This window comes from Scophthalmus maximus, chromosome 17 (assembly GCF_022379125.1).
Source record: "Scophthalmus maximus strain ysfricsl-2021 chromosome 17, ASM2237912v1, whole genome shotgun sequence".
In the NCBI taxonomy this organism is placed as follows: Eukaryota; Metazoa; Chordata; class Actinopteri; order Pleuronectiformes; family Scophthalmidae; genus Scophthalmus; species Scophthalmus maximus.
The window spans coordinates 16,826,228-16,841,019 of record NC_061531.1 but is presented as its reverse complement, the minus strand read 5'-3'; the positions used below and the strand labels follow the sequence as shown (position 1 = coordinate 16,841,019).

Genomic DNA, 14,792 nt, shown 5'->3' with positions numbered 1-14,792 from the left:
ACACAAAACACACATTTCAACGAGACGTAAACTTTTAATCACGTGTACGCATCGTCATACAAAATGAGAAACAAAAAAAACAATAACAATTGTTTTGTAAAATGTTATATGATGTCACGCGGACGTTTGAGAAGGTGTCATCAGAGAAGTGCACACTGAAGATGCTCCCTGAGCTCGACTGAGGTGCGTTTGGTCAAAGACTCATATTTTTACAGCTTTTTCTGGCAGTGTATTATAAAAAAGATATGGAGGAGAAACAGAAAGGGGAAGACATAAACTAAACTATAGGTGTATAATATAAACCACTAGTGCATCTACTGTAAGAAGGTAATTTCTCTGTTATATCTTTACATCTTCATCTCAAGAGCTGAGATCATCAAATCATGTTTTATTTTCAAGAATACATTTGTAATGTTTTCATAATCTCAATCTTTCTTTCCACTCAAAGACACATTTTGAAGTCACAAAAAGGAAAACAACGAGGAACATAACCGTTTTTTTTAGCTTGGATATCATAGTTGACATTGTATATTTCGAAGCAGCCCCAAATAAAAACTTTTTTTTTATTCTAATATCACAAAAGGTTTGATCAGTCATTTACAGCATATCTCACGTATGAATAACCCAGCACCTATTAAAAAACTGCTTTAAAACTGAAACATCAATTTGAATAAAAAGAAAGAAAAGCCGGAGCCAGTTATTATGAGAATTCAGTGTATTTACAGACTTATCCTGTTCTTTTTGTGTTTGTTTTTCTAAAACTAACTGGTTCCATCCCAGTCCCTCACCAACTAAGCCACCCTCCCCTCCTCCCTGTCGAACCACAGTCCCTTTCGTAAAGGCACTACACGTAGTTTTTGTTGGGGGCGGAGGCGTTGTTGCTGTAGTACTTGGCGGTTCCCCCTGACCCGCCGTACTTGGGCCTGCTGAAGCAGCACAGCAGACCTCCGGCCAGGATGAGCAGCACGCCGGCCCCCCAGCCCACGAAGATGCACGCGCCCAGCTCCTTCTTCTGGGAGGCGGGCACCAGGGGGTCGTTGAACTGCCGCACGGTGGTGTGCGCCGACCAGCTGACGGGGATGATGGCCAGGAGGCCGGCGAGCAGCAGGCCCACCCCGGCCACCAGGCTGATCTTGGGCTTGACGGCTTCGTTCTCGATGCACGTGGTGAAGTCGGCGCCGCAGAACAGGATGAGGAGGCTGAGGCCGCTGATCATGCAGCCGATGATGGTCATGGCGCGGGCGGCCTGCAGGTCGGAGGACAGCACCAGCATGGAATCGTACTTCTTGCACTGCTGCTGGCCGGTGCTCTGCACCACGCAGCTCATCCACAGGCCGTCCTGAGCACTCTGTACTCACACACACACACACACACACACACACACACACACAGGTCAGTCATTTCATGTGTCATCCATGTCCAAGTTTCAAATTTAATAGTAGGGTAAACATTCAATACGTATATGGACCTATAGAATACTTTCTACTTTTCGCACTGTAAGTCCATTTTGCTCATAATATTTCTCAAGTGACCCAATGCAGGACTCTTCCTTTCATCGTAGTATTTTTACGTTGCAGTATTACCACTATTGCTTGAGCAAATGTCCCGAATATTTCAATAACGATAGCCAACTGTTTGTTATCAATGAATTCAGTGTGTGGCCACTCGAGGAAATCAGGGGTAAAAAGTACAATAAAATAAAATCACCAAAACAATTTTTTTTGTGTGGATAAGAGCAAAGTAGTGGCTTCATTTTACAGTAATTCTTACATTGATTTAAAGGACAAAATATGTTGTTTAATGATAAATGCATTTTTTGGGGGGGTGATGAGGATAAATATGCGGCACTTTCGGAAAAATATTAGGTTGTTAAAGTCATCAACGTTGCACGTCCGGAGATGGCTCCATGTTTTTTTCTTTTTTACCTGTGCGGTCACAATGTTGGCTCCGCTGAAAGAGGAGACCTTCCAGCGGGGGACGGCGCAGATCACGATGACCCCGACCAGGCCGAGGACCCCGAGGGCCACGCACACAATCTGAACTCCGACAGATCCCATCCTGGAAAAAGAAAAACACCGATGTATGACATCATAAGGGCTGTTACATCTCCGTCAGCCGTCTGAGGAGGGTGGAGCCATTTTTGGGGGGGTTACTTCTACTACTGTTTGTTTCCGCCTCACTGCCCAAGTTCTTTTAAACCTGTGTATATATATATATATATATATATATATATATATATTTCTTTTTATTTCCCAGTACTTTGAGCGGGCTCCCTCCTCTGATCCAATAGCTTTTCATCTGCTGTTACTGTAGTGCTACTATGGAAGATATTTGTGTGTGTGTGTGTGTGTGTGTGTGTGTGATCACAGAGCTGAACACACACACACACACACACACACACACACACACACAGAAGGCCATTCCCTCTGACAGGCTCTGAAAGGAAAATGTCACTTAGGGCTACATTTTTTAAAACAGACTCAAGTCCCGACAGGCCCCTGGCCCCCGGGGCCACCTGAATCTCCACCCACGGAAAGGACGAGCCACTCCCTCACGTCTTCCCACTTCGAAAATCTCCGTCTCACTCGTTTATTTCACGGTCGCTTTATTAATTATCATTTTTTTCCAGACAAAAATGAAAAGTTTGAACTCTTCGCGCTAAAAGTAGATCTGAAAAGTACAGACGACTTTTTTGCATGAAGACGCGATGCAGATTGATTTGGTTTTTTTTTTCTTCGAATGAGAGGGAATTGAATCCATTAAAGACCATCAGATTTAGTGGTGTAATAGTTTGAATTGCTGTTGCTTTGATATATTCTGCATTTTGATATCTGAAAATTGAAAATAAATGTACCAGCATTGTAAAACGTGAAAGGAAAAAGTTCCAGAATCAGATGAAAAATGTTAATTTTGTGCAAATTGTCTCCCATATAGACAATTCAAATAATCTATTACCACCTGAAAAACATCCCGTAGAGCACATTTTTGTTGCTTTTTCTTTTCCCCCCAACCAAACCATTAAACCCAGTCGTCTACACTTCAAATCTTGTGGAATTAAAAAAAAAAAAAAAGGAGGAGCCAATAACCCAGACAGCAGGACAACATGTGCTGGATTTGAACCAGGACAAACATATCTTACTTTTAAGCATGTGGGACCGAGCCCAGATCCCAAACTCTCAGAGCGGATTAAACACTGAAAACTAATCTGATGTCGGGGAAGTGGATTTAAAGTCTGATATTTCTATTCCTTCCCCTTATAGACCCGACACTCTACCTCAAAATGTACTGTTGTCTTATTTCAATTATCCTCTCATCGGGTAGTGCGTGTTGAGTCTGATCACAACTTCCCTTAAAACAGGGAACACTGACAAATATGATGGTTTCTTTATGATGGGCATTTCTCTTTTCTTTCACTATCACAGCTGTTTATTTTTTTATGATGGTTGCTGGTGCCCATAAAAAGGTACTTGACTAATCCTCATACAATCCTTTCATCCTTAGTCATTTCAAGCTTTGTTTTGCAGAATTATATCTCATTTCAGAGCTGTGGCTGAATGAAATGTGGATTAATATATATATATATATATATATATATATATATATATATATAAAAAGATGCCTACCTTTCAGTTTTTGTCCTCTGAACCTGATGTGAAAAAAAAATTGGCGCTGTTTTTCTTGAGCTTCTTCCTTTGTCGCTGTCTGGTCGTTGTTGTGAAGATGCTGTTTTGGGGATGTACAAGAGTTGCGTTTATTGAGACGGGGTATTTGTAGAAGGAATGTGAGGTGTAGGGTGGGGCCGGGCTCTGATAGGGGGAGTCCACAGGTGGGGAGGACCTCGAGACCAGACTGGACTTGTCTCAAGACGAATGTTTCCCTCTCTTTTTCCACCTCAACCGTGCTCACTTTGATGCTATGGAACAGCTCAGTGTTTTCTTGGGACAGAAAAGTTGTGATGTTTTTGCATCAGCAGGTCAAAAATGATCCAAAAACCAAACATTGTTATGATAACACTGATGCTGATGATAATGCTCTGTGAATCTTTTTTTTGGTTGTATCCATCACGGGTTGCCAGAAAAAGAAAACTGAGTCATTCGAAAGACCAACCGCACACACACACACACACACACACACACACACACACACACACACACGCACACACACCCCCCCCCCCCCCCCCCCTTCACCTACGTGTGTCGAAACTGTGATGACGAACGTGAGGAGACTGATTTAGAAAACCGAGACTGAGTGGGTTCAGGGTTTTGCGTAAGATTACAATGCAGGGTTTCCTGGATCATGGGAAGCAAAATTAGGAAAAGGATTGTTGAGAAAGAAAATATGTGTAACACGTTCAGACAGTGACACATGCGGTGATGATAATATCTGATCCTATATGTACACATTAAGATCTTTGTTTGGAGGAGGGTTCAAGACAAAAGCCTTTGTTGGTCAGGGCAACACAAACTCACAAATGTGCTCAAAACTTTACATGGACATTAATTTGAATTAAAAACAGATGCTGTACTTCAACTGCAATGTCAAAGTCAAATGTCCTAATTGTAATTCAGTGAGAATTATGGCAAATTTTCAATAACAATGGGGAGCTATTTTTATGATCTTACTCCACTTATTATTATTATTATTATTATTATTACTATTATTATTATTGTTGTTGCTTAAGTTAAGGTTACAATATCAAACCCTAAATAACACAAGTAAAAGTCCTGCATGGAATATTAAAGTGCCTTTGAATTTATAAACTCAAATATTACACTACTGGATTATTATTATCATTATTATTGATATATTGATGTGTTTTACTGATGTAGTTGGTTTGACGTGGAGGATAGAAAATAAAATGATGAGTAATAGTTAAATAAATGCTTTTGTACTTGTTAATATTAACTGAAATTCTAAACATATAACATCGCGAGTTTTTTGTGTGTTTTTTTGCATATTAGGCATGCATATTGAAGAGACTGATATTTGATAATCTTAAAAAATCAAAATATATAGAAGATGTTGAAAGTGACGGATTTTATTACTGTACTTAACTGGATATGCATGCATTGTTTTAATCACCATATATGTTGTTATTCCAATTGTGAACACTAGGTGGCGCGCTTTCCGCTCCCATTTGAGATCTCCGTGATTGAATTTGTAAAACGTCCGGGGGGCGTGGTCTTAGACGGACCGATGGCGTGTCCAATCGGACGCGAGATTTCAGGTTCTAAAAAATCCCACCACGGACCAATCACGCGTTGAGAAATGTACGCGGAGCTCGGTTTGATTCAGCCTCCTTTCGTCACCGGAGACACCTCCTCCTCTGAAGTTCCTCGGGGGAAGAGTGAAGGGACCCGGACGAACCACGGGCAGGGGACCACGATCGGGCTCGGTGGATACAAATTTACACATTATTCCCTAACGAGGGGGCCCGGTGTTCGAGTGAAGACAAGGTGGGCGACACTGCGAGTTGTGTTACGTGGCTGACGTTAGCCGACTTTGCCTCGGTTCCGGTTGTGCTGCTTGCTAGTTAGCTCTCGTTAGTTGGCTAGTAGGCTACATAGCTTAGCTTAGCTTAGCTAGCTAGCTAGCTAGCTGGGTTAGCGCTAGCTGGCGGGCGCTCGTTGATCGTCCCGAGTCCGTTGCGCGATTAGCTCACCGACGTTAGGGAGTGAATGTCGGTGAATGTGTTCGCCTCTTATATTTGTCCTTGTCTGTTTCTCTTGAAATGTTTTTTTAAGGTGCCGCGCGGAAAAACCCGAAGGTCTCCACCGCTTCGAGGAACGTCAGAAAAATAAGGAAAATGGCGGAGCCGGACAAATTAAACATCGACTCCATAATTCAGCGTCTCCTGGAAGGTGAGGAGGAACCAAGCCCCGCTGCCCTGTTCTGTTCGGGGGGTTATGATTCACCTGCATGCTTGTGGAATGTGTAATTCAGATGTTTCCAGGTGAGTCGGTTCAAGTTGAAAGGCAGTCACGCAATGTTGGAGTTGCCCACTTCCCACTCGATGGCTCGGATGAAAGGCTGCAGTCAAGTCAACCTGTTTCCTCTCGGATTGTTTAGGACACATCTATTTTTTTATGATCTTCTTTTTGTTATTATTATAATAATATATTTTTTAAATCACCCATTTGTGTTTGCAACAGAGATGCATATTTTTTTTTTTACACGCTGTAATTCAAAGGGAAGTGGCATCGTTGGCACGTTTCATGCAGATGACATCTGATCATAAATTATTGGCTTTCGAATTTTTTACATTATTGCATTTGGTTTTTTAACCATCAAGCAGGTGATGCTGAGCGAAATACTGTTATTCGTTGAGGGATTTGACAGAGACTATCAGCAACAAAGCGGTGAACGATAAATCATTTGACTTTTAGATGTTTGTGTCTATTGACTTACTGTACAGAAGAGTCTTGTGCTTTTTTAATTTTATCCCCATTTATTGCCCCTTCCCCTTTTTCACGCTGTAATTCAAAGGGAAGTACGTGACGTTGGATCGTTGGCACGTTTTATGCAGATGACATCTGATCATAAATTATTGGCTTTTAAATTTTTTTCATTATTGCATTTGGATTTTACCATCAAGCAGGTGATGCTGTAAAAAATACTGTTATTCGCTGAGGGATTTGACAGTGACTATTTGAAACATAGCAGTGAACTACTATTAATTTGATGTTTATGTCCATTGACTTACAGGAAGAACAGTCTTGTATTTTTTTTTTTTATACCTTAAGCCCCTTCCCCAAGACGGCTGCTCAGTTTCTTGGGTGGACTGCCCTGCACCGTGCTGATGTGTTGTGTTGCAGTTGCACTGTGAAGGGTCTGATTACGATTCGCAGCCACAACCGTCTCACCAGAGTGACTTGTTAAAGAGGAGGCGTACAAACACAGATGCTTTGATTGGCACATGCTCGCTGTAGTACCGTGTGCGGGGAAAAACACAATTGCCGGTCAGCTATTTTTCTGCTTTTTGCAGCAAGACACCAACAAACCGCTTATATAATTTGTTGTCGCTTGCGAAGCGGTGTCATGTGGCCGTGGAAGGAAGAAAAGAAAAAAACGTTGGAAAAAAACATGTTTTGTGTGAATAATTAAACTTTTGCGCAGATGCTCTGGAACGGTTAAGGCAGATATGGAGCGATTGTGACATGGTGTCAGCCCTAAGCCAAACAAACCATTCCGAAATACAAGGGCTTTAAATGTTCCAACTGCCGACTGTATACAATGTGTGGAGACAAGATCGTGTTATGGTTGGAGTTGTGTGTGCGTGCATGAGGGAAAAACAGGGCCGTTTTATCTTCACATCCACATGACGATTGTGTAACAGCAGCCCGAGGACATTAAACAGAAGCATAAATCTCTTCAGACTCGACTTTACAGTCCGTCTAAAGAGCACTACGAATATGATCGTGACCTCCGTAGGTGTGCGCTTGTCAGGCAGGGTGCGCCGGTTGTGAAATATTACGCCTGATTCACACATGTACACTTCCATGTTTCCCCTGTTGAAGTGTTGTATAGAAACATCTTAAAAATGCTTTGGTTACAGATATTTTTTCCCCCCAGGCATTCTCAAGTATAGGCTGTTTGTGCGTTTGGTTTAAGCTGAGCTGATGGAGGTGATTTGGGATTATTATTATTCACACACGAATATGCACGTGGAGCCACCGTGCCTCCTTGGAGTTTGATTTTGACTGTGGACCAACGCAGGAGTGTTTCTGTACATTGATTGTTATACTTGGATCTGTGATAAGCTTGTCTGCCAAACACAGGGGAAGCCAAACAAGGCTGATAGTGGCAGTATTTATATCCTCTTATGTAACTCGGTTGACCTTCTCCCCCCCCCCCCCCCAGCGTTTGTGGTTTTATTGCTGAGAATAACCACTTGCCAGTTAATCTTACCATTGTGTTGATCTACTCTACAGCAGACTCCAGAATAGCAGGGCCTGTTGCAGATGTTGCAGCAAAGGATTGATAAGTTCTCCCTCACTGGCTCAGTGTCCTATATGAACACCCCCTCCCTCCGTGCTGATTGTACTTCGTGACCAAGCCAATTAAATGAGTTTGGATAATGAGCGCTTTCAATTGGATTGAGGACGTATACCGAGAGGGAACTCCAGGAAGTGAGAGTTGTTAATAGCACGTCTGGGGAGCGTGACATCACATAAGCCCGAGCAGAACACACACCCACAACACTGAGTCGGGGGGGAACCAGGGCAGACCAACTGTTGATTCCAGCTCTCCTGACACAGCGGCGACTTTATTTTTTTTTTGTCTGTCGCGCTGGTCCGGCTCTTTTGTTTTCTGTCCCCCGATCAGCGCAATGGAAATCCCTTTTGTCCGTTGCCCCTCATGATATGAGCTCACTGTTGCCCACTGCCTATGTGGCTAACTTTGGCGTAAAGCTCTTGTCAGGGCTTAGCCCTCTGTAATCCAGGTTTTAAAGTGACATGCAGCACTGCGGTATTTATTCCTACTTTTCACTTTTTGAAGGACCTCACTTTTAGTTGTGTCACGACAATTTATAAGCGTGTTTTCTGCGACCCATATGTGGACGTCTGCTCTCGCCCTCCCTCTCCCCAGTTGAGGATGAAGATGGGTGCAAGTGCATTTAGGGAAAATGAAAACTGTCTGTCTCAAACTAGTAAGAGTAAGAAAAGGGCCAAAGTATCGGGCGCTCTGCATGTAACAACAATGAACAAGTAATAAAGTTATGTGATTTCCTCCAGTTACAGCCTATCGCTTGGTCACAAATCATAATCAATATATTTACAAGACAATGCAGTTGTCAGCACGTACCTTTCACCTACATCTCCACACCTTTTATCAGAAGTTCCCTTATCAGGGTTGACCTGAAGCAACTGCTGGGATTTTGATGCCCTAATTTTTTTGCATGTTGAATAACCTCTGTTTGAATCGGAGCTCTGGCGACATTACTCTGGTTATTTTTGCTTTGAGATGAAACCGAACCTGCGGATCTGTTACTTCGACTCGGGTACCTTGTGTTGGGATGGATAACCACTGTGAGTAACTGTGATCTCAGTTTTTCACAAAGAAACTGTCCCTTCAGATGTAATTTTGCAGCTTTGCGAGTAGAACGTGCAGCAACACACTCACTGTTGTAAAAAGTCTTTACTCTTTATCTTTACTCTTCTTTTAAAAGGTTAAAGAATTCCTCCGTCTATTCGTCTTGTTAACCGGGGGAACACCAGTTTAATCTGTTTCACTCACACATTAGCGATAGCTCTGTTTATACTCGGCTTGGAATTCACCGGGATGGTTGGAGGCGGATCTGTCACTACTGTACGTACATTACCTTTTCAGTAGCCTGTGACTAATTCGCTGGGTGGGGAAGGAGACTCCTCATTAGTCACTTGTACAGTGGCGCCTCATTAGTCACTTGTGTAGTTTTGGTGTCGTCCCAGCACATGCAGGAATTGGAGGCGTGATTCGTTCCGTCAGCGATACAAACACAACCCGATTCCAAACTCCACCAGGAGCGATGTTGCACAAGGCCACGGTGCACACATAGCATCACGTCCAGACCCTGAGGTCCACACGCCAGTGGGCAAATATTTAGATCTGAATGTAGAGCAGACGTCCTGGTTTGATGTCAAACATTAAAGGGAATTGTCACTGACCTTGCATAAATTTGGGTTTCTTGCTCAATACACAATCATTTGTGTTTGACTCCATTCTCTGAATGTGTGCGCTAAAAGTGAAAAAAACAGGACAGGGAGAGACTTGACAGACCTGCTGAATTCTTCATATTGCATCAGTGGAAGTAGCTGGATGACGGAACAAGAACATATAATCTTCATTAGGTTTGGGATACATGATAAATATGGTTTATATTTGAATCAATTCTACGTTAGAACCAGTCTCTCTTGGCCTTTATTTTTAAATGTCAGTGTGTTAACACAGCCCATGGTTTGCCTGCTTTGTTGCTCACCAGTGCACATTAGGAGAGAGGCCCTAATTACGCTTCTGCAGAGTCTTCGCTGCAGCTCCATCAGCCAGAAGGAGGAAGTGGGTTTCACGTCTTTCCTCTGCCTCGGGTTTAAACTGCCACTCGAGCAGAAACCCGTGCACACTAGTTTACTCTGGTCAGGTTTTTTCTCAGACGTTTTAATCTCTTTTCATTGTTACACAAGCTCGTGTTGTTGTGTTGTTGATGATCATAAAAATGTGAATCTGAGACTGCAGTTATATGGTTACCTGCTGACGTGGCTGTGTAGAAATTAACCAGCATCTGGCTGGTGGGAAGTGTTAGCGTATCAGTCTGGTGGTGGTCGGGGTGGAAAATCCCAGGATCAGATTTCCTTTGCTGTGCTTTACGGCACTGAGCAGAAAGGTGTGTGTCTTATGGTGTCACTCTTAAAATCCTTGAAAATGCTTGAATTTTAATGTTGGTGTTTGAATTTCATTTAAAATGCACATAAAAGGTGATTTCTTTTAATTTCTTATCCTTCTGGTATTACGAAACACAATTGGTTGTTTATAGCACAATACCATCTCTTTTAAATGTCATTTTAAAAAAGTTAAATATAAAAAGAGGACCTTGAAAGTACTTGGAAAGTGCTTGAATTTGACCTTAGAAAAGGTGTATGAACCCTGCTCATTGTGTCTCCAATATAACATCTGCCCCTTAATTTCTCCCAGTCAAGGGCTCTCGGCCAGGGAAGAATGTCCAGCTGACGGAGAGCGAGATCCGCGGCCTTTGCCTCAAGTCCCGTGAAATCTTCCTGAGCCAGCCGATCCTGCTCGAGTTGGAGGCTCCCCTCAAAATCTGCGGTGAGTTTTGACCAGTCGGTGTGATGTGTATCGTAGTGTAAGAGTCTGTGTCACTCTGTAAGCGCGTGGTCTCACTTGCACGCAGACCCAACAAACACTGTGGTGTTTTTTTAAATTGCACCCCTCTGCCTCCCCCTGCAGGCGACGTCCATGGTCAGTACTACGACCTGCTCCGGCTGTTTGAATACGGAGGCTTCCCCCCGGAGAGCAACTACCTGTTCCTGGGTGACTACGTAGACCGAGGGAAGCAGTCGCTGGAGACTATATGCCTGCTTCTTGCTTACAAGATTAAATACCCAGAGAATTTTTTCCTGCTGCGTGGCAACCACGAATGCGCCTCTATTAATCGAATCTACGGCTTCTACGACGAGTGTAAGTGAACACAACCTTTTTAACAGATTAAAAAACAACATAAATATACAACCTGGACTGGACTCAATTCTCATTTCTCCTCTCCTGTTTGTAGGCAAGCGACGGTATAACATTAAGCTGTGGAAGACCTTCACAGACTGCTTCAACTGTTTACCCGTGGCTGCCATCGTAGATGAGAAAATCTTCTGCTGTCACGGAGGTAGGGCTTGTTTGTACGAGATGCATTGATATCCACATTAGCTGATAAGAACCAGACTCAAGTTTTTTTTTCTCTCGTCCTCCCTTCAGGCCTCTCTCCCGATCTTCAGTCGATGGAGCAGATCCGCAGAGTAATGCGGCCCACGGACGTGCCCGACCAGGGGCTGCTGTGCGACCTGCTGTGGGCCGACCCCGACAAAGACGTGCTGGGCTGGGGGGAAAACGACCGCGGCGTCTCCTTCACGTTCGGGGCCGACGTGGTGGCCAAATTTTTGCACAAACACGACATGGACCTAATATGCAGGGCACATCAGGTAAAGTTCACCAGATGTCTGTGTAAATTAATTAAAAGCCAGAAGGCATGTTCAGCTTTTTCAGATTGTTTTCAGTAGGAATGAACAAAAAAGCCAGTGGTTACCAACTAAAGTTGCTTTGTTAAATGTCAATAAGCTGAACGGTGACATTCAGTGTTAATTGGGATCCGGTCAGAATCTTCTCATAACCACATGGACCAAAACAATATCAACAATACAAGTGACCGACTGACCCTAATCTTTTTTTTTTTTGTCTTGCTTCTTCTCATCTCCGTCTTTAAGGTGGTAGAAGACGGGTATGAGTTTTTCGCAAAGAGGCAGCTCGTCACCTTATTCTCGGCTCCAAACTACTGCGGGGAGTTTGACAACGCTGGTGCCATGATGAGTGTGGATGAGACGCTCATGTGCTCCTTCCAGGTGTGTGTGTGTGTGTGTGTGTGTGTGTGTGTGTGTGTGTGTGTGTGTGTGTGTGTGTGTGTGTGTGTGTGTGTGTGTGTGTGTGTGTGTGTGTGTGTGTGTGTGTGTGTGTGTGTGTGTGTGTGTGTGTGTGTGTGTGTGTGTGTGTGTGTGTGTGTGTGTGTGTGAGAGTGTGAGAGAGAGTGTGAGAGAGTGAGAACATCTGTATGTTTCCGTGTGGAATGTGTACAGGCCGTGAAAACAAGTCTCCCCTTGGGAAATTAAAGGGTTATCTTCAAACGGAGCCTGTGCTAACACTTCCTTCTGTAATGAAGCTGATTTGCTCGGCACACGTTTTCCCTTTGTGAAGCTTTTATCTTTTTAAATTTTTCGTCTTCTCCTTTATTGTACAACATTAATACTGGAAAAACCCGGCTGTGATTCTACTACGAGTTTATTTTGTAATCGAGAACTTCTTTTGTCTCTCTCTCACAGATTCTGAAGCCAGCAGACAAGAAATTGTATCCTTATGGCACAGGGGCAGGAATGGGATCTGGGAGACCGGTCACCCCGCCGCGAAATTCAGCCAAGGCCGCCAAGGCCAAGAAATAACACCCACTGGGTTCTCCTCCATCAACCTGCCACCCCACCAACCCCTCTCCCCCTGTTGGCCCCCTCTTTTTTCCCCCTTCCACCTCCCAAACTTGTCTCTCCCTCGTCACCAAACGGCAACAAAGCAAACAAGTGTCCAGGGTTCAATCATGTTTTTTTTCTCTCTCTCTCTCTCTCTCTTTAAAACAATTTTTAACTGTTTGTTCGGCTGCTTGCGTGTAATTTTTTTTTCTGTGCGAGAATGTGTATAATAAGTGCGAATGACAGAAGGAATTTCTAGATTCTGTATGTACGTTTTTATTTTAAAATTTCCTTCCTTCTGTAGGCAACTCCCCTCGGGTCTCTGTTTTCCTGTCATTTTGTAGAGATGGGTGATGTAAAATTCAAACCTGGGTGGAGGGGAGAGAGCGAGCAGAGAGGAGGAGCCTTGGCTGTTTATGTTGGGGCCCTGCACTGTTTAATGCTAAACACAAGCTTTTGTACATCCTGTTTCAGAGGTCTGTGTATGTCTGTGTGAGGGGGGTGGGGAGGGAGGGGTGGGGACGGGGACAAGTTGCACGGTCAAGTGGTAACGGCACATACGACACACTGGGCGCAAAGGTGGACATAAGTGCAAGGTGAATCCTCGAATTAAAAACGGATTCACGGCGACACAATGTTTTTCTTTTTAGAAGACCAATGATTTGAAAACACAGTCATGGATATGAAATAGTTTTTTGCTTCTTTTGTAGATACATGAAACCAACATGGTTTGAATTATTTTTCTTCTTCTACTTCTACTTCTTCTTCTTTGGTTTTTAGTTCACTGAAAGTTAAGATGAATAAAAATGACCATTTATTTGAATTATGCCGCCATGCTGATCACTTTGTGTTTTGCCATTTGCTTTTGAAAGCGCGAACGTGTAAAAACATTTTTTGCCCAAAAAGGTCATTTCACATCACAGCATTGCTTCATCAGGATCTAGCCAAAGATTAGGGGGTTAATTGGAAATTTGTTGATTGTACAAAAAGACAGTCGAAAAGTAGATCTTTCATTAGGGAATCTCTTCAACGCCAAATGTCCGAGTAGTTGAGTGAATTTTAGCAGAAAAGCCAGACAGGGAAAGGGAATCGAGGAGCTTTGACACCAAACCTCTGCTGCTCACTGCCTCTTAAATGTTAAGGGAGATCTGAAAGTATAATCCAACTTCACCGGGTGCAGTTGACTGACATTTAATCAACTAGTCTGAACTTCAACACAGTGCTGTACACTTGAGATGCCTCCTCGAAGGGGGTCCCCGTGTATGTTGCCGTGGTCAAAGACGAGCGCTCTCAAAGCGGGGTGAGGTGGTGAGTCATTGCGCTGACCCTCAAGTGCTCCAGTCCAGGGCTCTTCATTCGAATCCCTGAAAGAAAAGAAAACGGAAGAATGGATTTATTTAACTGTAAACCCACACCACACGGGGGCTGCGTGCAAAAAATATAGCTCGGAACCACTCGAAGGACAGTCGTAGGCACAGCCCTTTAAAAACCTGACCGAGAATCTGATTCACTGTTTGAGTCAAATATGATAATATAACTCCAGAAAGTCATGTACGGGCAATGTTCTCAGTGATCGCAGCTTAGAGGTTTTGCTAAAATATTTGCTGTTGACAACGTCATTCTCATTTTGCTGGAACTACGTTCCACTTTAAACAATTTGCTCTTCAAAAAATTAAGCATATAGGATTTTCTTTTTTACAAATGAAGCGTATATGAGATTTGAATCCTCCTTTGATTGAATTCAGATTCAGGAAGATTTTTATCATGTTCCTTTTAAGTTTTATTTTCCTCTCTCTCGTTATCACTTCATGTCACATGAGCCATTCTGCATCCCCTTTAACTCCAGCTGGCGTACAGGGTGTCCCCCAGTGAAAACAGTCCATAGGTCAGCACTGGCTGTTGCAACTGGTAGAAAACAAAAAATAGTTCTTTCGACAGTGCTTCAGGGTCTCACACTGCCCGTTTATAGTAAACCCCAAAGTCACTCGTTTCAGCCTCATTAGGTAATTGGTGTGACTGGTTTTTTATTTGTCTGCTGTCTTGTCCTCATTCCTTCAGCCATTCGTCCAGAGTATGAAC

General features: G+C 43.3%; 2 protein-coding genes across 2 annotated transcripts; one reads left to right on the top strand and one right to left on the bottom strand.

Moving 5' to 3' along the window:
• Window positions 1–14: 14 nt before the first annotated feature.
• cldni (claudin i) lies at window positions 15–3,780 on the bottom strand. The gene is made up of 3 exons (XM_035615323.2): window positions 3,624–3,780; window positions 1,926–2,058; window positions 15–1,348 (listed from the first exon to the last, which is right to left on the bottom strand). Exons 2-3 carry the CDS (start codon window positions 2,055–2,057, stop codon window positions 845–847), a joined length of 636 nt encoding a protein of 211 aa, XP_035471216.1. The 5' UTR covers window position 2,058; window positions 3,624–3,780; the 3' UTR covers window positions 15–844.
• Window positions 3,781–5,296: 1,516 nt separating this feature from the next.
• On the top strand, window positions 5,297–13,536 carry ppp1caa (protein phosphatase 1, catalytic subunit, alpha isozyme a). Its single transcript, XM_035616597.1, has 8 exons — window positions 5,297–5,456; window positions 5,745–5,861; window positions 10,669–10,800; window positions 10,942–11,172; window positions 11,267–11,371; window positions 11,461–11,684; window positions 11,967–12,101; window positions 12,576–13,536. The coding sequence occupies exons 2-8, from the start codon at window positions 5,807–5,809 to the stop codon at window positions 12,690–12,692; spliced, it is 999 nt and encodes a 332-aa protein (XP_035472490.1). The 5' UTR covers window positions 5,297–5,456; window positions 5,745–5,806; the 3' UTR covers window positions 12,693–13,536.
• The last annotated feature ends 1,256 nt before the right edge of the window (window positions 13,537–14,792 follow it).

Bases quoted from the DNA above. Each gene is read 5' to 3' on its own strand.
- cldni (XM_035615323.2), bottom strand. From the start codon at position 2,057: ATGGGATCTGTCGGAGTTCAGATTGTGTGCGTGGCCCTCGGGGTCCTC. The intron at 1,349-1,925 runs GTAAAAAAGAAA...GTGTGAGTACAG, and splicing joins CCAACATTGTGACCGCACAG to AGTGCTCAGGACGGCCTGTG.
- ppp1caa (XM_035616597.1), top strand. From the start codon at position 5,807: ATGGCGGAGCCGGACAAATTAAACATCGACTCCATAATTCAGCGTCTC. The intron at 11,173-11,266 runs GTAAGTGAACAC...TCCTGTTTGTAG, and splicing joins CTACGGCTTCTACGACGAGT to GCAAGCGACGGTATAACATT. The intron at 12,102-12,575 runs GTGTGTGTGTGT...TCTCTCTCACAG, and splicing joins CGCTCATGTGCTCCTTCCAG to ATTCTGAAGCCAGCAGACAA.